This window comes from Halyomorpha halys, unplaced genomic scaffold, assembly GCF_000696795.3.
Source record: "Halyomorpha halys isolate HHAL.00 unplaced genomic scaffold, Hhal_1.1 Scaffold579.1, whole genome shotgun sequence".
NCBI lineage: Eukaryota > Metazoa > Arthropoda > Insecta > Hemiptera > Pentatomidae > Halyomorpha > Halyomorpha halys.
This window is the reverse complement of record NW_027112775.1, coordinates 318,591-341,815: the sequence shown is the minus strand read 5'-3', so window position 1 is coordinate 341,815 and position 23,225 is coordinate 318,591. Positions and strand designations below refer to the sequence as shown.

General features: G+C 32.1%; 1 protein-coding gene across 1 annotated transcript in view; it reads right to left on the bottom strand.

Moving 5' to 3' along the window:
• Nucleotides 1-23,225, bottom strand: part of LOC106684417 (metabotropic glycine receptor) — a gene marked incomplete in the record, with an annotated part of 252,339 nt that overhangs the window by 8,560 nt on the left and 220,554 nt on the right. The window contains 1 exon segment of the mRNA XM_067050546.1: nt 1,810-1,983. Within this exon segment, the coding sequence (XP_066906647.1) occupies nt 1,810-1,983 (174 nt within the window).

Here is a 23,225-nt window from a genome sequence, read left to right as displayed (position 1 = left end):
AGAGTAAATTTTATGAAATATTAGCCCTAAAAGAGCTATTTACGTCCAATAGTTCTCGAGATATAGCTTTTTAAAAAGCAAAATTTCTTAAAAATCTACTGAAAGATTAGTAGTTAGTTAATTTATTTTTAGAAATTTATATCTCAGGAACTATGTGACGTACAGATGTCTATTAGCACTCAAATTAAACCTAGTTTAATGGACTATAAAAACGTTTATGACCTTTAACTTCATAGGAATAGTAGTTTTTATGATATTTGACAAAATAAACTCACAAAATGTTAATTTTTAGTTGTTCGTATAAAATGTTGAATTTTTGAAAAAATATATTTCTAGATCCATAAGACGCACATATATCTGTCAACACTCAAAATAAAGGAAATTTAACTTGCTATAAAGTAGTTTATGACACTTATCTTAGTAGGGGTAGTAGTTTTTATGATATTCATAGAAGAATATAAATTTGGCAAATGCAAATTTGTCCGAACAACTGTAAGTCAATTTATTTTAGCAAATGTCATGTAAACTATTACTCCTACGAAGATAAACATCATAAACTACATTATAGCTTATTAATCTAGCTTTAATTTAAGTGCTAATAGATATCTGTACGTCAAATGGTTTTTGAGATATGATTTTTTCAAAATAAATTCACTAACTACTGATCTTTCAGTAGATTTTAATGAAATGTTGCTTTTTAAAAAGCTATATCTCGAAACATATTTAACGTAAATAACTCTAGTAGGGCTCATATTTTAGCAAATTTACTCTTCTTTAAATGGCGCTGTCTTAGGTTTTCTTGTATTGTTTCTACTTTTTAAGATATAGAGCTCCGAATGAAAATTTTGTTTTTTTTTATCGCTTTGAAACAGCCGCCATTTTTTATTCCCTCTACCTATACTTGGCAGACTCATCAATTTTGACTATTAATTAAACATAGTTTTTATTAAAGTAATCAAAAATTGGGGTGAGATAACTACCTTTTTTCTCTTCTTGGGCTCTTGTACTAAGAGTACACTCCACAGACTTGAAAACTTCAATATAGAACATCTGAAACAATTTAACTGAAGATGCGACCATAAGGCTCATGAAATCTAAACTGTAATGCATTACGCGAGCACGTGTGACCCAAATTTCTTGTATATCAACGTAACTTATGAAAATAAAAATGTAATATTTGAATAATTAATACTATAATTTTTAGGCTTTCGATTTACTTATAATTGTGCAATTCAATTTGTGGTGATTATGTAATTAATTAAGGTGAATGAGGGAATACACGAAAAATCAAAAAAAATCTTAGAATATCACTTTAAGTTTTATTTAGAACAAAACTAAAACTTCTGTTTGATTTAAATAATCGTGTACGACTTGTTCCATGTTCGTGAGACGACGATTTAGTGTTTCCTGTATTCGGTTTGCAATATGATTATAAATGATGGGACAGCTTTGGGTATCTCAGATTGGACAACTACAACCCATACGGCACATTAATTATTTGTGAACGGGCATGCTGATACACCACTAACGACCATGTTTAAATATATGCACATATACAATGATGTATATATTTATAGATAATGTAATCAATGCATAGGGAGAATATTTGAGTAGAATTCGTTAGTCTGAGGGCTTATTTCAATGATGGAAATCAGAAAACATTCGAGGAACAGTTATGTAAATTTGATATAATTATTTGAAGCATACAATTCATGATTTTGAAATATAGAAATCAATAATCATTCATGAACCTTTTTTTTTAATAGAATAAAAAATTACAAATATAAATATATATTATAAACTACTTACCAATACATCCTGTTCTGTTATTTTTACGTCTGTTCCGGCCGTTGAAGAGTTAGTTGACACCACATATTGAGAATTTCCAGATCTAGGCTTGCTCAGAAACTTGGTAATGTGAACATTGGGTGCGCTGTTAAAAGTATCTTCGGATTTATTATGCCCTTTAAACACCATGTAAGCCTGAAGGAACATAAAATATTCATTATAGTGCATATTTAATAAAATTTACATAGAAATAATAGTGTAATAGCTATTATATATAATTTTTTTTTTTCTTGGAACGCTTCTCAGGAAATAATGATGTTTATTCCGTTTAATTGAGTTTCCAGATTAGCTTAAACGCCCATTCAATTTTAATAATAATAATACTTTATTTATTCTGGGACGAGTCCCTTTAGAATAGTACAAAGAAATCAATAGATGAGGGCTGAGGAGCCTCAGAAATACTTAAACAAAAAATACAAAGAAATATAAACAGTTATAATAAAAAAGATAATTATAGGTTACTTTCTCACGTTTATCAGTTGAACAAAAAAAAAAAAAAATGAATAAATAAAAAAGAGAAAAGAAAACGATGTAAAAATAATTAAGAATGATATAATAGTTTACATACATATTTACAATTGCATTAATATACAATTTCATGGGGTCGGAATGGATAGGAAATGATTGAACAGGCGGGATTTAAAGGTAGGGAGGGTGTTGGAGCGACGGATGCTGGAAGGGATGGAGTTCCATAAGGATGAGGCTCGGGTAATGAACGATCTATCGAAAGCAGCGGTTCGGTGGGCCCTTGTGTATAAATCTGAAGATCATGAACGGGTATTGCGGGAACGTATGGAGGATTTGAATTGAAGGAGCTCGTAGATGTATGATGGATGGCGGGATTGGATGACTTGGAAGATGAAGGAAGCCAGGAAATACTTACGACGGTACTAAGCATAAAGCTACTTCAACCCTGCATAAAAACGGGAAACAGAGGCGTCCCTTGGGATCCCGAAGATGTATCGTACACAGCAATTAATCAAACGTTTTAATTTCGCCTCGAGATCCCCAGAGACGCCCCTATATACTGTACAGCAATAGTCAAAGTGGGGAAATATTAGAGAAGTGACCAGGGGCCTTTCAATGGAAATAGGTCGCGAAGGTAATTTAAACGTTTTAAAGTTGAAAAGGTACGGGGGGAGATATTGGATACATGGTTTTCCAGGAAAGTGTTTGATCAAAGGTTATTCTCAGGTGTTTGATGGTGGGGTAAAATTTGATGGGACTATCATGTAGGAACAGAGTTGGAATATTAGGAACAGTTTTAAGGAAATGATTGGAGCCTATTATGATTGCCTTCGTCTTCTCCGTATTTAATGGTAGTTACATTAAAAATCAGATTGAAATCAACATGATGTTGATACTACAGGCAATGAAATACACACTTGATAGACTGTTTTCTGAAATGGAGAATTTAGAAAAGGCTGTTGAAGAATTCAAGACCTGCATGATTTGATTCGGGAGAGCCATAAATATGGATTACATAAACATGCTTTTTTACATTTTTTTTTTTATTAATCCTTACCTTACCATTTTTGACATAAGAGGAGGGGGAAGGGTATCTACAAGTAACCAACCTATTCTAACCAAAAGATAGGGGGGAGTCAAGTTCTCATTCTGTTGGCCCACCACAAAAATTAAAGATAAAAGTCGCTGTTGCGAAGTTGCCTACGCTTTAACTCCATTGGCTACAAATTAAATTAACTTCAATTTAAGAATTAAATGCCACAGGTAATTCTCTCCGAACCCGTCCTTGCACTTTTTTCTTCACGTAAGCTATTGATACATGTATCATTGGGTGATGACCTATTACGGAAATCCCAAACTATTCAATAACATAGCAGAAACCTTGAAGAATGTTATCAAACTGGATATTAAAATAAATTTCTAGAAAGCCATAAAATCACCTTTAATCTTCTTCGTGAAACTACGAGTTCTTGTCGTCAGTCACTTTCATAATATTCCTCTTATTTCTATAGAACAGATTAACTATTTCAGACTCTACCTAGACAAAGGCCTAGCTTGTAACCTTCAAAAACAGACTAAAGCGAAGCGACAAGAAACCGCTCGCGATTTCCACCTAGTAAGCCTACAAAAGTCTGTTGGTTTTATAAATTTTTATTTACATGACCATTACAAGGCCAATTAATTTGCGGAGTTGATCTTTGGGGCTACACTGCAGAGCATATCCAATCCAAGATCCTTCGTAAAATCTTGAAAGTTACTTACTTTGTGACGAATAAAATTATCCATAACTACCTTAATATTCTATATGTTTCTAATTTGGTCCAAGTCCTTCCATAATTAACTTTATACATTCTAGTTTCTAAGCTTGTTTCCTCTTCGATTTCTCATGGTCATGGTCGACTTCTAGGTGTCTGAAAGGAGATGGCTTCGAGACCTCCAAAAAATAGAACTGTTATTTGAGTGGTACTGGTGGGTCATTATTCCATAGTTCGCATTTATATTTTTAGTTTTGATAAACTAGCAGAAAAATTTCAATAAATAAAAAAAAAAAAAATACTCAAAGATAGCTTTAGAAATGGAAACAATCGCGTATTGAAAAATTGGGAAGACAATACAGGCTGTAAAACAAGCAGCTCCAATCTAGTGTTATATAAGGCACGCCTGGGATTGGACATGGCTCTGTGCCATCAAAATCAGATTGGTTCTGTCGAAGGGAAAAGAAATACTTATGTTTCACGAGTTATGCGACTGTTCTCTTATGGTAGAAAAAACCGAATTAACTGACTTTTTTTTTATCAACAAAATAAATAAAATTGTAGTTATTTTAGTGCTAATTAATGAATTTTTAATTTAATATAAATATTTGGAAATATAAAGTTAAATTGAATAAGCACCAATAGCATTATCAACGAACATTTCTTAAGTTTGGTACTAATTAATGAATTTTTATATATAATGAATCTTTTAGTGTTAGTTAGTTCATTTTTAATATAATATAAATATTTGGAAATATAAAGTTAAATTGAATAAGCACCAATAGCATTATCAACGAACATTTCTTGAGTTCTTTAAAAGCAAACCTTTAGCATAGTATGATTTAAGTAAAACAATTTTTTTGGTTTAATCTGTTCCTGTTAAATAAATTTTTTACTCTATCCCAGAAAAAAAGGAAGTTTTTATTTATAGTTTGCTTAGCATAAAAAAAAGTATAAATGCCTTCATACCACTAATTATCATGAAATATCTTCTAGCATCCTCTTAAATTATGAATATATATATTTTAAATATTTATTTATTCATAAGTACTGTAATGTTCCACAACCTTGAGCAATACATAATAGTGATAAATGATTACATTCATACCAAAATTGAAAAAATAAATAATAATAAAATATCTACATGTATATAAATCGGAAGGTAAATAAAATCAACATAATCAAACAATGGACATGAAGGTTATAAAACTGACTTGCCTCTTTAATAATTTTGCTCTTACTTCTGTGCAACAGATCCGTTACTTCATTATGATCTATTATATTCTTTTGATGTTATTATGCGTTATTTTGTTTATTTATTTTCTTTTACTGTGAGGAAATAGACTCTTCCGCTATTCTTACAATGTTATTCAAAAAGGGAAGGTTACCAGAATAAATAAAGAGTATATTAGATATTTATAAGAATGGGATATGAGGGAAGCACTAAAGGGAGTGATGCGTATCAAGGCATGAGAAAAGTAAGTAAATGGTGGAAGAATAGATAAGATGGATTTTAAAAGAGTAACTGATGTAGTTTCGTCTTCATTGGAGCGCGGAATGTACTGCTCGGGAGTCTTTCTTGATGTAGAACAGGCTTTTGATCGAGTCTGGCACCGGAGGACTGCTATACAAGATCCGTAAATTCCTACCCCCTACATATTATCTCATTATCCGTTCTTATCTCTTAGACACGTTATTTCAAGTAAATCACAACAGCGCTTATTCATCCATGTTTCTTCAGTTTGCTGGTGTACCTCAGGGTAGTATCCTTGGTCCTATCCTTTATACAGTTTTTACAGCTGACATCCCAACCCATCCTAACACTATTCTCACCACGTATGCCGATGACACATGCCTATTGTCAGTGAATAATGATCCTTCCATTGTATATCCCTCCAATCCCACATCACCGCCCTTGAAGAATGGTGCCAAAACTGGAGGATTAAAATAAATTCCAATAAATCCCACCAAATCACATTTATCCTTCGTCGCAAACATTCGTCTTGCCACACAGTATCTTTTAATAATACCCCACTTATTCCTGTTGAGCAGATCCGTTACTTAGGACTAAATCTGGTCAAACGACTGACATGGAATCCTCAGACAAGACTGAAAAGACAGGAAACTGCACGTCGATTCCGACTATTACAACATTTACTAGACAAACGGTCTAAACTTCCAATTCATTACAAAAGACTGATCTACATGACTATAATAAGGCCACTCTAGACATACGGAGTATGAGTTCTAGAGCTCTGGGGCTCTACTAAACCTTCGAATTCCTCATGTATCCAATCCAAAATCCTCAATGCTCCTTACGTTGTCACAAATAAAATCATCCATAAAACCTTAATGTTATGTATGTAACCGATCTAGCCCGAACCAGATGTCAATCCTTCCATTATGAGCTCACTAACCACCGAAACCCACGAGTCCAAACCTTGCTTCCTCTTCCATTCCCGACGATTCTCCGAAGCGCCAGAAAAGAACCATGAGTCCTTCTTATTTAGTATTATTATTAGTATGCTACGAATAGGTAGTTTCTCTACATGCCTGTATTACTACAGGAAAGAAGAGAAATAAGGAGAAAATAAAATAAGTAAATTTTTTTTTTTAATAATTAATTTATTGATATTTACAACTGTATACATATATACACATCAAGTAAATTTGCTATGACATGATAAAAACATGTGGAGAATCTACCCATTGATAGAACTCCAAAAACATTTCTAAAGGAGAAGATCTCGAGGCCATCTTCTTTTCAGACGCCTAGGAGGATTATTTGGTAGTGAAGGAGAAGCCAGGTTAGAAACGAGTTGGTTTGGGTGGTTGGGAAGTTTATTATGGAAGGATTGGTATCTGGTTCTGGCCAAATCGGCAACATAGGGGACATAAGTAACATTTGTCATTCAAAGTAGTTCCTAAATATTTCTATTATATGCTGAATAAAACCCAATATTAAAACTGCAGTTCCAATCCATTATGCACAGATGTTGATCAAGAGAAGATATTATTAATAAGGCTAATTAATGAATCGCTTATACACATCGTTTTGGGAGATAGTATCAGCGAATTATTTGGTGTTGATCGCAGGGAGTCAATTTTTAAACATAAGTTTAATTTGTCCCAAATCACAACAAGTATTCTGAGCTCTAGTTTTTATTATTTAAATATTTTAAAAATAAATAAAAATGTTTTTTTATCCTTTGGTCTGTCGACCCAGATGTTGACCAACAATCAAGGGACGACTGCCGTTGTACCTTTGCGTAAGTTAACGAACGCTATTGAATTTAACAAGCTATTATTATAAATAGTCTATCGTTATAAACTATATAGTTATTCCTCTGAACATCTGACCCCAACAGACCATAAAGGAAGTGACCTTTTATTGTTCAAATCATGTGTGAATACTTTATAGCACTGCATGAAGGAAAAGGCCTGACAGGTACGAGCTGTCATCTCACAATGGATCTGGATCTGTCTAACTATATTATATTTAACACATGTAAGTCAGTTCTCACAAGTCCATCGCAGACCCAACCCTTGCTAGGGTAGTTATCCAATTCTTGTTAAGTATGAAATTTTGTTCCAAGACACGCCTTTTCCCTCTCCCAAATATTTATTTCTAATTTCATAGGCCCACTATGTCCCGCCTAGTTTCCTAAAATTATCTGATTGGTCCAAGCTCCTTCTTCTATTTTATTATTCCTCCTACCCTCTCTTCTCAAGTGTACATATATATTTGCTAACTCTGTAAATCAAGACAGTTACAGTTACAGTCAGAGAAAGGTATCTATGACTACTAAACTATATAGTATTTATAAATATGTAAGAATAAAGCCTTTTTAGTCTTCACTGTTATTCAAGTTATCTTATCTCCCACAATCCTCGATTTTCGTAAAAACATAATTCTACTACAAAACGTGGTGTCATTGAGAATGAATACATATAATTATAATTTCACAGCATAAAATATGCTAAATTTTTTTTTTAAATAATTTATTTATTGTTATTTACAACTGTTTACATATATACACATCAAGTAAGTTTGGTGTAAGTTATATTATGACGTGATACAAACATGTGAAAAATCTACCCATTGATAGAACTCCAAAAACATTTCTAAAGGAGAAGATCTCGAGGCCATCTTCTTTTCAGACGCCTAGGAGGATTATTAGGTAATGAAGGAGAAGCCAGGTTAGAAACGAGTTGGTTTGGGTAGTTAAATTTATTTATTATTATATTTTGACAGGATTAAAAAAATACTTTTTGATCACAATTTCGAATAAAATGTTTCAGACGCCTAGGAGGATTATTAGGTAATGAAGGAGAAGCCAGGTTAGAAACGAGTTGGTTTGGGTAGTTAAATTTATTTATTATTATATTTTGACAGGATTAAAAAAATACTTTTTGATCACAATTTCGAATAAAATGTTTCTTAGGTCTTTCTACTATTAAACTTAAACATAAACTAAAAATAATAACTAATTATTATAAGTTAAAATAATTATTATAAGTTTTTTCACTTATAATAAAGTCCTTTTATATACATATTAAAGTATCTCCGATGTTATAATGACCTTACACTATAAATAATGTCATCTTGGATCCACCATATGTCACCAGAAGAACGTATCGCACGGACCCCACCATTTTAAAAAGTGGAGTGAACAATAATAAAACAATTTATTTTGACAAAATAAAACCATCAAGATTAATTATATAAAGGATTAATTGTAATTTAATCATTAAGTTTCTAGAAATAAAAAATCTGACCAACTTACTATACTTTGCCCCTTAAAAAAATATAGAAAATAATTCATTTTTAATCATTAAATGATAGGCTCGCACATTCTTTTATCTTAATGAATTTACCTTTATCATCACGATTACTGAAAAATCAAATTTAAACTCTTTGATATAAATGGACCTCGAAACTTAATGAATCAAAAGTTATTCGATAATGTATCCTTATCTTAAGATTAACTTAACACATTGCAGGGACGATAAATACTTATTTTACAATGATGAAAAACAAACATTTGATCTGCAGAATAAACGTTTTCTTTCCGTGTGTAAATATTCTGGGACGGGGATAAAACGATTCCGTAAAATCCGTCTGATTCTTTTGTTTTTTCTCGTGATGCGTTATAGCCCTAATTCGCAACCCCCTTTTTTCCCTTCCAAAATAACCCTATGGAATAGCCATGTATTTGTGTGTATATATATATTTCATCCATGCGTGAGATCTTAATTTGAGAATAAAAATCTGTTTTTTTAATTTTACATATTATGTTACAAAGGAATGGTACGGTCATGTGGAGAAACTATCCATTAGCAGAACTCTAATAACATTTCTAGAGTAGTAGGTCTCGAGGTGGTCTTCAGGCGCCTTGAAAAAAATCCACTTTTTGTGGATCTAGGAGTTTATCGTGGAAGGATTAATTTCTGGTTTTGCCCAACTCAGAAATACATGGACCACTGAGGTCCTTTGTGTATAAAGTAAGGATCATTAAGGATTTTGGTTTGTGAGGATTAGATAAGAGAGGAATTCGATGATTTAGCGGAGCCACAAAGCTCAACTCCGTACCTCAAAATAGGCTTTATTATGGTCTTGTTAGATTATTATTCCTTTGTAATAATAGGCAGTTTAGACCGTTTGCCTAGTAATCGTTGTAATAGTCGGAAACGACGAGCTGTTTACTGTTTTTTCAGTCTTGTATGGGGATTCCAAATTATTCGTTTGTCCAGATGCAGTCCTAGATTGTGAATCTGTTCGAGAGGGTTAAGTAGAGTATTATTGAAGGATACAGTAGTACAGAAAGTCATAGGTTTACGAAGAGTAATGGTGATGTGATGGGATTTATTTTAGTTCTCCAATTTCGATACCATTCAAGAGTTGTGATTTGGGATTGGAGATTTAGGAGACTATTTACTGATAGCACATACGTTTCATCGGGATATGTGGTGGGGACAGTTTTAGGATGGTTTAGGATGTCAGCTATATAAACTGTGTTAAGTGTAGGACCAAGGATGTACCCCGAAGTGTACCAGGAGACTGAGGAAAGAGTGAGTAATCACAACTATTGTGGTTTACTTTGAATAATCAGTCAGTGAGATAGGGACAAATAATGATAAAGGATAAAGGGTTTGGGAATTCACTGATCTTGAACAGCAGTCCCGGGTGCCATACTCGATCAAAAGCCTGTTCTACATCAAGAAAAACTCCCGAGCTTTCCGCGTTCCAATGTAATTTAATTTCCGTGGTTTCTTATTACAGTAATTACGTTTTACTAACGTACTTTTTTCTTTTTAATCCAGATTGTCAGGCACAATAATTATTCTATAGAAAGGGGGACACTAGTTTATACCTTACAAATTATTTATTTTTTAATTTAAGGACCAATTTCCGTAATATCAAAACTGATCAAGCTGCCGATATTTGCCGGTTTTCAATTGGCAGGTCACATAATCCGTCTTTAGGAAGTGAAATTCTAAAAAAAATAAGACCAAAATGATTTAAATACATTTTTTTTTTAACTTAGAGAGTGATTTTTTTTATTCTACTTCCGATGGATATAGGCTACCAGACCACAACATGTCATTTTGCTGTAGATAGTACTACCTGCCTGAATACTGGCAACGATTTTGGGAATTATGATTTGGTTTTCGCTGGATCCAATCAGTGGCATGTGGTTTATCTTTAGAAGGTACTATTAGTTTTCTAAACTTCATCCGTTCTTCACAAGCACATTAAACTCTAAAATTTTCCGTGAAATATATATATATATAATTTACGGTCTGAGTCAGCTGACTGAGGGGATCAACTGATCGAATGTATATAAAGAGATGTACCGAATCCTATAAAGCCTGTGTATATTACAGCAATTCAAGCGTGTTAGATCTTATTCCTTCTTCTCTTTTTTGACATTTTACTTTCGCCGATACTTAAGTTATATATAAATATATATATTTTTACGGATTCTGATAGAAAATTCTATTTTTAGACGTAATCGTTTTGAAAAATTTCTTGATCCGACGCGCGAATCGTCAACACACTAAACAAATTGTTTAAGGTTCTTGATGATTTGTAAGCAAAAGGCTCAGAAAATCCTGAAACAAACTGGAGAAAATCCTCTACAAACCTAGAGTACCAAATCGTTTTAGAATTTAATTTCCCATAAGAATCTTTTAGCATATTTGAGTCATTGATTTTTTGAGGCGTCATCATCATAACATTTGATTCTCCTCGGCTGGCCAATGAAACTCAAATATAATTACGGGATTATTACGAAAATAAAAATTCTGGAATGATTTTCTGCTTTATATTCGTTCGATTTTCCTTCAGGACTCGTCGGTTCGAAAAAGTCACCGATGTAGAATTAAATTCTGTTTGAGAATCCTTCATTTAAATAGTCCTTTCCATTGCTAATTCATAAGTGCGCTGGAGGTGAACTGGAAGTGGTCAAAGAGTCAACATCATTCACTAAATCTAAGATCTACCAAGTTTCGTTCCGAAATACTCTTGACAAAAGGTTATATTTTAATTATATGTTATATATTTAAATAGCCGAATTTTCAAAAAATCTTTCTCAAAAATACTTTTTTATTTATTGATATTTACAACTGTATAAAAAATACAAGTAAATTTGATCATAATGACATAAAGAATTGATACAGCATGTAGAGAAACTACCCAGTAGTGGAACTCTAAAAACAGTTTACCATATAAGGTCACGAGGCCATCTTCTTTTCAGGCGCCTCGGAGGATTGGCAGGAATGGAAGAGGAAGCAAGGTTAGAACCTTGTGGGTTTGGGTGGTTAGGGAGTTTATTATGGAAGGAATAATATCGGGTTCGGGCTAGATCGGTTACATAAGGAACATTTAGGTCAGTCCTAAAATACATTTAATTTTGTTTTTTTGAAAAAATTAAGTTCTCATTGTTAGCACTAAAAAAAAAAAATCTATAAAGAATATTAAAGAATTTATAAATAACTAGAAGAAAAATAGAAATATCCGATTCGAACGTGAAAAACCCATACCGCCCCATCTTTTCCGATTGCATTATGGCTTCTTAATCTTATGTTAAATTGTTGTATTCTTGGCTGGGGCAAAATATATATTAGTTATTCCCACCTCGAGAAATTCTATCATACGAATTTTCATAGCAACAAAAAAATAAAATTTGATTATTTGAAATTTTCGCATTTGTTGATCTTTCGACAACTTCAACACGGACCCACCTTTGTACACAAAACTTGAGGACGTAAGTAGGGTGGTATGTGCACTCATCCTAACAGATTTTTTTGTCTGTTATGATCTCCTTGAGAGATTTCGATAGACCAATACTAGCTATGAACAGATCATCTGGTATACACTCCTGAATGTTTTTCGTTGTTCTGAATGAATGTTTCACCTTGTGTACACTTCAATACACTACAATAAACTGAAGTGGCGTTGAAAAAATAATTATGTTCCTGTTAGTAGGGAGAAAGATATAACTGCCACCCCCTCCTGAAACATAATCGTGTGTAAGCCATTGGCTTCATTTATTCATAGGCATCAGCATCAAACATTGAAACCATGACATAATCGAAATCTACTCTGGTATTGCCTCTAATCTCCAAATAGAGGGCTACAGATAGAGGGGAAGTTAATATGTTTCCACTGCCTATGGATCAGCTCAATGGAATCTGATAATCATCGCTGGTTTGCTGTTTCCCCAATCCTGTCCAATAGGGAAAGGGGAGAGGGTGTTTGAACTGTGATCTGGCCTGCCTATCCACTGGAGCACCATGTTTACTTATCGCTATTTATAGATTCAAAGACCAAGGGTATGGTGAACTGAATTAACAATGACATAATTAGTTACTAAATCATTACTTAGATTATTGGATACAAAATTGAGTTTTAACTAATTAATTTATGTGGCACCACCAATGACGGTATCCTGATTTTTCCTTTCCAAGTGGAGGGCCAAGCACGGTTCGAAGTTCCTCAGGATGAATGTAAATATTGTAAATAGCAATGAATGTGTTTAAGATTTTATTTTAATTTTGTTTTATTATTTCTTTATCATTTAATTTATACATCTCTGTAAATATGATGTGAATGAATTCTCTTAGCTCTATAGCTGATGTCTAGAGTATATTATATAATGTAATACTATAGTACAATAAATAATAATAAAAAAAAATTATGTGACCGTATATGCTTCTTGCTTAAACCGTATGGAAATGTGATAATACACAATATATATTATATTTTAAGACTTGTGGAAGAATTGTTTTATATTCAATAATTTGGTGTGAAAACTACATTCTTTTTTTTTTTTCACTTACTGATAATGAAATATAAAGCAAGTATTACGATCGTACAAAATTTTGAATTCGAGATTTCGACGGGAATACACGTTTTGAGATCACCAGAGTGAAAATGACTTAGCCTAGCAAAATATTAAGTGAGAACAGCTTAGCTCAAAAAAAAAAAAAAAAAAATCATATGAAGCTAAAATTACATATTTAACTCTAGTGTATATCTGGGGTGTAGCCGTTTTTGATAAAATCAACTGGCCGAAAATACCACTTTATAGAATCGATGTTTCACATTTTTTTCTATTTTATCAAAAATAACGCTAACCATTTTAATTAAACTCATTACATCAATGTACAATCAAGTGTTGTTTAATATAAAGTAGGTCTTATTTTCTTTTAAATAGTTTAACAAGGCTTAGATCCTAATTTTTAAAAAACTTTCCTCTTAGGTTGCTTTAATTTTGTTTGTTAATTCTTGTAAATTAGTTATTAAAACATATAAAAATATGCCCTAGCGAAAAATTTAATGGTTAAATAAAGGAGGAAAATGAGAAATAGAGATAGTAGTTTATACTGCAAAATCGGATATAGACGAGCGTTCCCGACCGCAATCATAGGTACACGGCTTTGTGAGATTTTGTTAAACTGTTTTATTTTTAGCTGGAACAAAGCTGATGTTCGCAACTCGAGAAGCCATAAAATAAGAGTTTTGGTAGTAACAGAAAAATAAAAATTTATTGTTTTTGCCCCCAGGGTATAAAGTCCAAGTTGTGTGATGCGCGTAAAGCACCAGATTTGTTTTGTAGCTTTATTTGAAACATGTAACTCTCTACATCAACGTTTCTGAATTTTCATCGTTCTTCCAGTATAGCTCATGATAAAGTAATGAAAACGAATTTATGACAGATAATGAGTTGCTTTGGTTGAAGTGGGAAAAAATAATAAAATATAAGATGCTATTTTCATACCCAATGAATATATATAAAAGCGTTATTATAATATTCATGTTTCTGATAAGTAATGGTTTTTTTGCTCATTATTTTCTATAAATTAATTCAGAAACTTTTTTTTTAATTGACTTTTAAAATTAAAACTTTTTTCATAATTTATCAAATTTTCATATCGTATCATAATCTTTATTAATAGTTCAGTACAAAAAAAAATAATATGTAGTTCATAAATACTTCATTTCAAATTTCTGCTGACAATTATTCGATTTCGAACCAATCAAATTAATGAAACAAACTGTTCAACTGAATTCGCAAAATAGTTCTTAAACAGCCCAAGGGTGAAGCACAAGATAAGGCCATAACTCAAGAGAAAAAAGTGTATTGAGAGGGTGGAGGTTATCATCACGCTACAACTGTCAAATTTTCCTCCTGCCAAGTAAAACTTCAGATACTGGTTGGGTGAGCATTGAAGGAAATTCCTCAACTTGGATCCAATTATTCATTATTCTATATTTATTCGAATCTCCAGTTTATAACGATTAGTTCTATTAATTTACTTAATCAAATCTTGGAGAAAAAAGGTGTCCATCTTTTTATTGCTTTGGAAGCACATTTGATTCGGATGTATTACATCCACTATTTGTTATAATGTATGATGTTAAACATAAGCGCATCACAAATTTTATTGTCAATGTTTGAACCGCTAAGGAACTTATTTGCTTTTTCTGTGAGAATTAATCTACTAAATTAAAAAACATCCACATTAATAAAAAAGTATGTAAGACCTATTAAAAACAAAAGCACTGTAAAGGCATTTTTATAAATTCATGTGGTAGAGGGAAATTTTCCGAACACAATGTTTATGTGTTTATAAAGTATTTTCAGCGGGGTTTTACAACTTTAGCAGCGTCATATTGAAAGCTTTCCTGAGAATATATCTGAAGAGAAAAGTGTGAAACCCTTGGGCATATTTTTTAAAAAAATCATAAACTTCATGTTCAGAAATTTATTTATTACGCCTCGACCGTTTGGGTTTATAAAAATGTAATTTGAACTCAGATGATTAATTTACATACAAAAAGTTATGAAGTTCCTTATTGGCTCAAATATTGGAGGAGACAAAACGAAAACATTGATGAAACATATGAAAATATATTTATATCAATTTAATTTTAATTATATCTACAGATTCAGTATTTGATATAGTTCCTTTAAATTTGCTTAAATTTTTAAGATAAAAATAAATCGAAAATGAGTTTTTTAAGCTCGATATTTTATTCAAGACCCCAGTGCGCGTCGCTGAAGTTATGTAATAAAGTTCCGGCAGTATATTTCAATATACTTTCATTGTACATATAACAAGTTTGATCAAAATAATTAGAGCTGTCATGGGCGTACCCAGCGGGGGGGGGGGGCAAAAGGGGGCAGCTGTCCCCTTAGAAGTGACAACAAATTATTAATTTAATAAAAAATATATTTTTCTTCAAGCTAATACTAATTGGAATAGCGAATAAAGCACTACGAAATTAACCTTTGCACTCGAATGGCGACAAAATGTCAACACAGTAAAGCAGTTCCTCTCTCATCATCTAGTAGCTTTTCAAATATCGAAATTTCTCAGGATGCTGAGTGGGTAGATATTTCTAACATAGATGAGGAGCCTCCAAACGAAATAAAATTTGATATTGGTTCTACAAATGTTAGAAATATTCCGTCAACTTTTAACAAGTTACTGGTATGTCATACAAAAAAAAGTCTGGAGTAGTAGGGTTAAATATAATTTTCTTAAATTTTTGGTTTCATTCGCTATTTCCATGCTGATATGTAACAACCTGATTGATTATGGCTTGCCCCACCTAGTTTTGATTTTGAGAACACCTAGACTGTCGAATATGCGATAAAAATGTTAGTACAAGAGCCCAAGAGGAGAAAAAAGGCAGTTATCTCACCTCAATTTTTGATTACTTTAATGAAAACTATGTATAATTAATAGACAAAATTGATGAGTCAGCCAAGTATAGGTAGGGGAATAAAAAATGGCGGGTGTTTCAAAGCGATAAAAAAAACTAATTTTTCATTCGGAGCTCTATATCTTAAAAATTAGGAACAACACAAGTAAACCTAAGAGAACATCATTTAAAGAAGAGTAAATTTGCTAAAATATGAGCCCTAATAGAGTTATTTACGTTAAATAGTTTTCGTGATATAGCTTTTTAAAAAGCAACATTTAATAAAAATGTTGTGTGGGACGTACAAAGATCGTGAAAGATCAGTAGTTAGTGAATTTAGATTCAAAAATTTATATCTCAAAAACCATTTTGACATACAGATGTCTATTAGCATTCAAATTAAAGCTAGTTTAATGAGCTATAAAGTAGTTTATGATGTTTATCTTCGCAGGAGTAATAGTTTACATGAAATTTGGTAAAATAAATTGATTTATAGTTGTTCGGACCAATTTTCATTTGCCAAATTCATATTCATGTATAAATATCATAAAAACTATTACCCCTACTAAGATACGTGTCATAAACTACTTTATAGTAAGTTAAATTTCCATTCTTTTGAGTACTGGCAAACCTATGTACGTCTTTTGATTCTAGTGATGTGTTTTTTCAAAAATCTAACATTTTTTCCGAACAACTATAAATTAAAATTTTGTGTAATTATTTTGTCAAATATCATAAAAATTACTACTCCTACAAAGATAAACGTTGTAAACTATTTTATAGTAAATTTAACTAGCTTTAATTTGAGTGCTGACTGACATCTATACGTCATATGGTTTCTGGAATAAAGATTCTCATAGATCAAACTTATTGTCCGAATAACTATAAGTAAATTTATTTTACCAAATATAATGAAAACTACTATTCCTACGAAGGTAAAGGTCATAAACTTCTTTATAGTCCATTAAACTAGCTTTAATGTGAGTGCTAATAGACATCTGTACGTCACATAGTTTTTGAGATATAGAATTCTCAAAATAAATAAACTAACTACTAATCTTTCAGTAGATTTTTAAGAACTTTTGCTTTTTAAAAAGCTATATCTCGAGAACTATTGGACGTAAAAAGCTCTTTCAGGACTAATATTTCAGAAAATTTACTCTTCTTTAAATAATGTTCTCTTAGATTTTCTATAGTTGTTGGTAATTTTTAAGATATAGAGCTCCGAATGAAAAATGAATGCTTTTTTCAGGTTTTGAAACAGCAGCCATTTTTTATTCCCCCTACCTATACTTGGCAGACTCATGAATTTTGACTAGTAATTATACCTAGTTTTCATTAAAGTAATCAAAAATTGGGGTGAGATAACTGCCTTTTTTTCTACCGGGCTCTTGTACTATGTGTAAAATTGATGATATTAAGTGGCAATACCGGTTGGTTAGTTTTAGCGGAAAAGTTGCTGTAACATAACAAGCGTACACACACCTTAAATATGTTATTTCGGTTTAGTAAAAACTTTTCGTTTCTCAGTTAGGCTCTTCACATAAACACACACCGATATATTTTCCGACACTTGGTTATTTGGGCTGCGTTAAAACTTATATTTCTGTTCAAAAACAAATATGATTTTTTTTCCATGTTCTTAATGATTCTCCTAGCTATACAAGGTGTGGTGTTTTAGAGTATTCTAACTGAAAGTATGGATAATTGATCTCAAAACAGGAAAACAATTAAAAATAGGAGATATTCAAGTCTAAGTATTTTCATTGTTATGAATTATTCAGATTTTAATATCTAAATTAATATGTGTTATAATTACTTTATTTAGGGAATTTAAACATTTACATAGATATTAAATATTTTTCAAAGTGATTAACTTGAGGCCGAACGGCTCTAGAATTGTGTTACTGTAATGCTATGTTACGGTACTGAATTTTTTAATTTGAAGTTACATTAAATAAATAGTATATGAAGAAGGGCGACTTGGAACACATATTAATTCATTTATAAAATTTTAAATAATTCATAACAATGAAAATTGCTAATCGTGAATATATCCTACACAAAGCGTTGACGGACATAGACTCATAGGGAAATTTGAGATCATGTTTTGAGATCCTTAATCCATATTTTACAACCCGAAGACTGAAGCCCAGGTTGCTGCAGGACATCCTGTTGCAAGTTCTATATTTATCAGTTCTGTTATTGTTACTCTCAAATTTTATTTTATCTTAATTTACTTTCAAACGTATTTCCTCCTATATCTATATCATCGAAATTGCTCGCGTTTCTACTGCTATCCATATATTTTGTTTTGTCCGTATTTATTTCAAGACCTAGTTCCTTGCTGAAGTTTATTAGCGTGGTTGTATTTAGTTCTATAGATTCTTTCACTGCGGCGTATAAGATGGGCGTGTAAGGTTGTAGGGCTTAGTAACGAGCAGATCCCTAAAATGGTAATAAACACTGAACCAACGGGTAAACGTCCGAGAGGTAGACCGAAAAGTAGATGGGAGGATTGTGTTAAAACAGATTTAGTGGATGTATACAGAGAGAGCTTGGTGGTATCGGTATCGAACCTTCGGGTTCGTAAAGCCTTTATTATTATTAATTCCCTTTCTTTCTCTTCATCATTTTTTAAAATTCACTTTCTTTTTTTTTCCATTAGAAGTGAATTATTTATTTTGTTAAATCCATAAATGTTATTGTTTTTGTTATTAACTTTAATTTTAACTTTTATTAAGAATTATTATTTTATCTTAATTTTTTGTTTTATTTATAACATTGTATATACTTAGGGGTCTTTTTTATGAGACTATACCTTCCATAATAAATTGTTACAAAAAAAATGTACCTCTTGCATTAACCATGTAAGGCCCACCAGACCGATCTTACATTATTTATTTTATTTTATTTTTTTAAAATATCTTTATTGAAATTTACAACTGTATATTATATAATACATTCAGTAAATTTGATCTTAGTAAAATGGAGTGTTACAGGCGTGTAGAGAAACTACTCATTGATAGCACTCTAATGACATTTTACATTAGTAGGTCTCATGGGTATCTTTTTTTCAGGCGCCTCGAAGGATTGTCAGTAATGGAAGAGGATGCAAGGTTAGAAACTAGGGGGTTTGAGTGGTTAGGGATAATGAAAGGAGTGATATCTGGTTCGGGCTAGATTGGTTACATAGGGAACATTAAGGTCTTTATGTATGATTTTATTTGTGACAAAGTAAGGAGCATTAAGGATTTTAGGAAGGATTTTGGATTGTAAGGATTGGATACGAGAGGAATTTGAAGGTTTAGCGGAGCCCCAAAGCTCACGATCTTATATCAAATAAATAAAAAAAATCCATATTTTCAGTTAGTATAAAGAAGAAGTCATTTAAAATTAATGAAAAAAAATCATGTTTTAACAATTTAAAAGAAGCGTGTATTTAATAATACGTTGATTTTGTTTTTAGCTGTAGAACTAGAATTGCAGTATTGTAGCAGATTTTTTTATATTTACATGATACATTCTGAGTTTCATTGGCATTCACCAACATAAGCACGTGTTATATCAATGCAGAAGAGCAAGGGTAGTGGGCAACAAATAACAGGATTTAATCACGACCTTGCTCAACTTCAGCGTAGTTTGACACGGTCTGCGACAACTGTGATAAGTCGTGTACCTTTTGTAGTGACCCCTGGATTTCTATGCCTATCTCTAATGCGTAATCTCTTTGTCGGCCGGAAACAGAAGATCAATTCTATCCGGACAGTCGGAAAATTAACTTAGCTTCTATAGCAAATAAATCAGCGTATTGTTGAGGTTTGGCGACATGAAAGATCTATTGTTAGTATTGTTCCTTCCATTGTTTCATTTCGGTGAGCGTATCCAATCAGTGGAAGAGGGCACGCCAAGTAGAGAAGCCAGCGCTAAAAAGTAGAAATCGAAAGAATCAGTGAATATCGGATTTTGTTCTATGATTATAAGCTCTGGAAAACTGATAATTTTTATTTCGAAATTTGAGAACAATGGTTGTATGGAGCGTGTTCCAGTTAACATCTTAACCTGTCCGGAATTTGGATTTTCTTTTTAGAAAGTTTGATTATATTAATTTTTGTAAATAACAATTTCAAAAAATTGTTGAGGTGAAGAAACTTTGAAGATGAATATAATCTATTCTATATTTTTCATTGTACAACTAGTACAAGAGCCCAAGAGGAGAAAAATGGCAGTTATCTCACCCAATTTTAGATTACTTTAATGAAAACTATGTATAATTAATAATCAAAATTGATGAGTCTGCCAAGTATAGGTAGGGGGAATAAAAATGGCGGCTGTTTCAAAGCGATAAAAAAACTAGTTTTTCATTCGCTGCTCCATATCTTAAAAAGTAGCAACAACACAAGAAAACCTAAGAGAACGTCATTTAAAGAAGAGTAAATGTGCTAAAATATAAGCCCTAATAGAGTTATTTACGTTAAATAGTTTTCGAGATATAGCTTTTTAAAAAGCAACATTTCATAAAAATGTTGTATGGGACGTACTGAAAAATCAGTAGTTAGTGAATTTATTTTGAAAAATTTATATCTCAAAAACCATTTGACGTACAGATGTCTATTAGCACTCAAATTAAAGCTAGTTTAATGAACTATAAAGTAGTTTAAGATGTTTAGCTTCGTAGGAGTAATAGTTTACATGAAATTTGCTAAAATAAATTGATTTATAGCTGTATTGTAACAGATTATCGACTATTTAGACGACAAATATTAGCTACGAATTATTTTTCCCGGCTATACCTGCAGCCCTCGCATCCAACTTATAAGTTAACATTTTCAATCCTAAATTCTCTAGACAGTTCCAACAGAAGATAAATACAACTCTACCTCTCGCTGAATGATTATCGGCCACTGTCACAGAATTAAAAGTAATAGTCATCAATATACCACAAAATAACACGCCTCCCTGGACCTACCAACGTCCAAATGTAAATCTCCGACTATCTAAATAGCGCAAACAAAATACAACAACGTCAACATATCAAGAAAAGTTCCGAGAACTGATACAAACTCTACCAGAACATACTGCTATATATACAGATGGCTCGAAGTCAGATAATACAACAGGATTTCCCTTTGTGACACAAAACACGACCCATAAGAGAAAACTGCATCATCTTTCTAATACTTTTACAGCGGAACTAAATGTCACAGCATCCGTATACTTTTTTTATGACAAATATAACAAATGGCAATATAGTAATAATATCGGACTCCATTAGCGCTCTTCAAGGACTAGATATAATGTATTCAGTTCACCCACTCGTTCAACGAATTCATGAATACTTAATAATGCTAAAACAAATAGATAAATCAGTCTTCTTCATCTGGCCTCCCGGGCATTTTGGTATTACAGGAAATGAGATGGCCGGCAAAGCAGCTAGAGAAGCGCTAGTCCTCCCGGGTAGAATCACAGCAAACTTAACTGCAAAGGAACTTGCTCACCCTTTAAAGGAATGTATTAATAAAAGATGGCAGGCAATGTAGGATGAAAGTCTACTCAGTAAGTTGAAATCTATAAAGAAAGATGTGAAGTCCTGGATTACATGAATCCGAAGTAGACGCCGCGAAGAAGTAGTGATCACCCGACTCAGAATAGGACATACCCGATGGACACACACCCACCTCATAACAGGAGAGGCCCCTCAAAAATGTTCGAAATGTCATAGTAATCTGACCGTCAAACACATTTTTGAAGAATGTAATCACTACAAATTAACTCTGAACCAGTTAGGGATACCAACAAATGTTCCAATGGCGTTGAGAAACGACGAATCCGTAATAGAAAGAGTCATTAAATTCATCCGTCAGACTTAATAATCAGCCTTTAATTATTAAAATTAACAATTTATCTTGCCTTATTTTTAAAATTATAATACTTACTTATCTGTTTTTCATCATCCTTTCCACTATCGTAACGATTATTAAACAAATTATAATTGCCTAGCTACATAATATTTCAAATCTCACGGAAATGAGTCTCACTGGTGTGGACCAAAGCTATGTCTGTTGAACAACTAGGCTTTACCAAAACCAACGGGCGTTGATGACCAGGCTGTTAAACGCCCTTTCAAAACTAACAAAAAAACAAACAAAACTTTTATAAAATCTTATCTTAAGGATCTAAATTTATGTTTTTGAAAAAAAAAATTATCTGAAAGGTGTGGAATTTATTTGATTTTCACCCTGGCAATCATGTATGCATTGCAATTTATATATAATTTGTTTACTTTGAGTTCGATTAATAAAATTTTAATTAATATCCCTAATTCCTTCTTTTATCCGCCATTTTAATCCCCTTCTCACCTTTAAATCCCACATATTCAATCACTTCAAGTCCATACAGTTCCAACAGAATTGAAATTCATGTTTCTTATTTTAAATCAAAATTTATAAATATCAAAATTCTAGGTACAGAATAAGTTGTTTGCTATACCTTAGGTTTAAAATTATTTTCCTAATATATTAATATTAGAGGTTTGTTCGTTTCTGTTTAGAGGCTTAAAAGTTACTTCATTATAATCTGTTATATTTTTTTGATGTTATTATGCGTTATTTTGTTTATTTCTTTTCTTTTACTGTGAGGCATTAGACTCTTCCGCTATTCCTATAATGTTATTCAAAAAGGAACGGTTCCCAGAATAAATAAAGAGTATATTAGATTTGAATAAGATTGGGATATTAGGGAAGCACTAAAGGGAGTAATGCGCAACAAGGCATGAGAAAAGTAATAAATGGTGGAAGAATAGATAAGATGGATTTTAAAAGAATAACAGTTTAAGAATATATAAATGAAAGGAGTGATATCTGGTTCGGGCTAGATTGGTTACATAGGGAACATTAAGGTCTTTATGTATGATTTTATTTGTGACAAAGTAAGGAGCA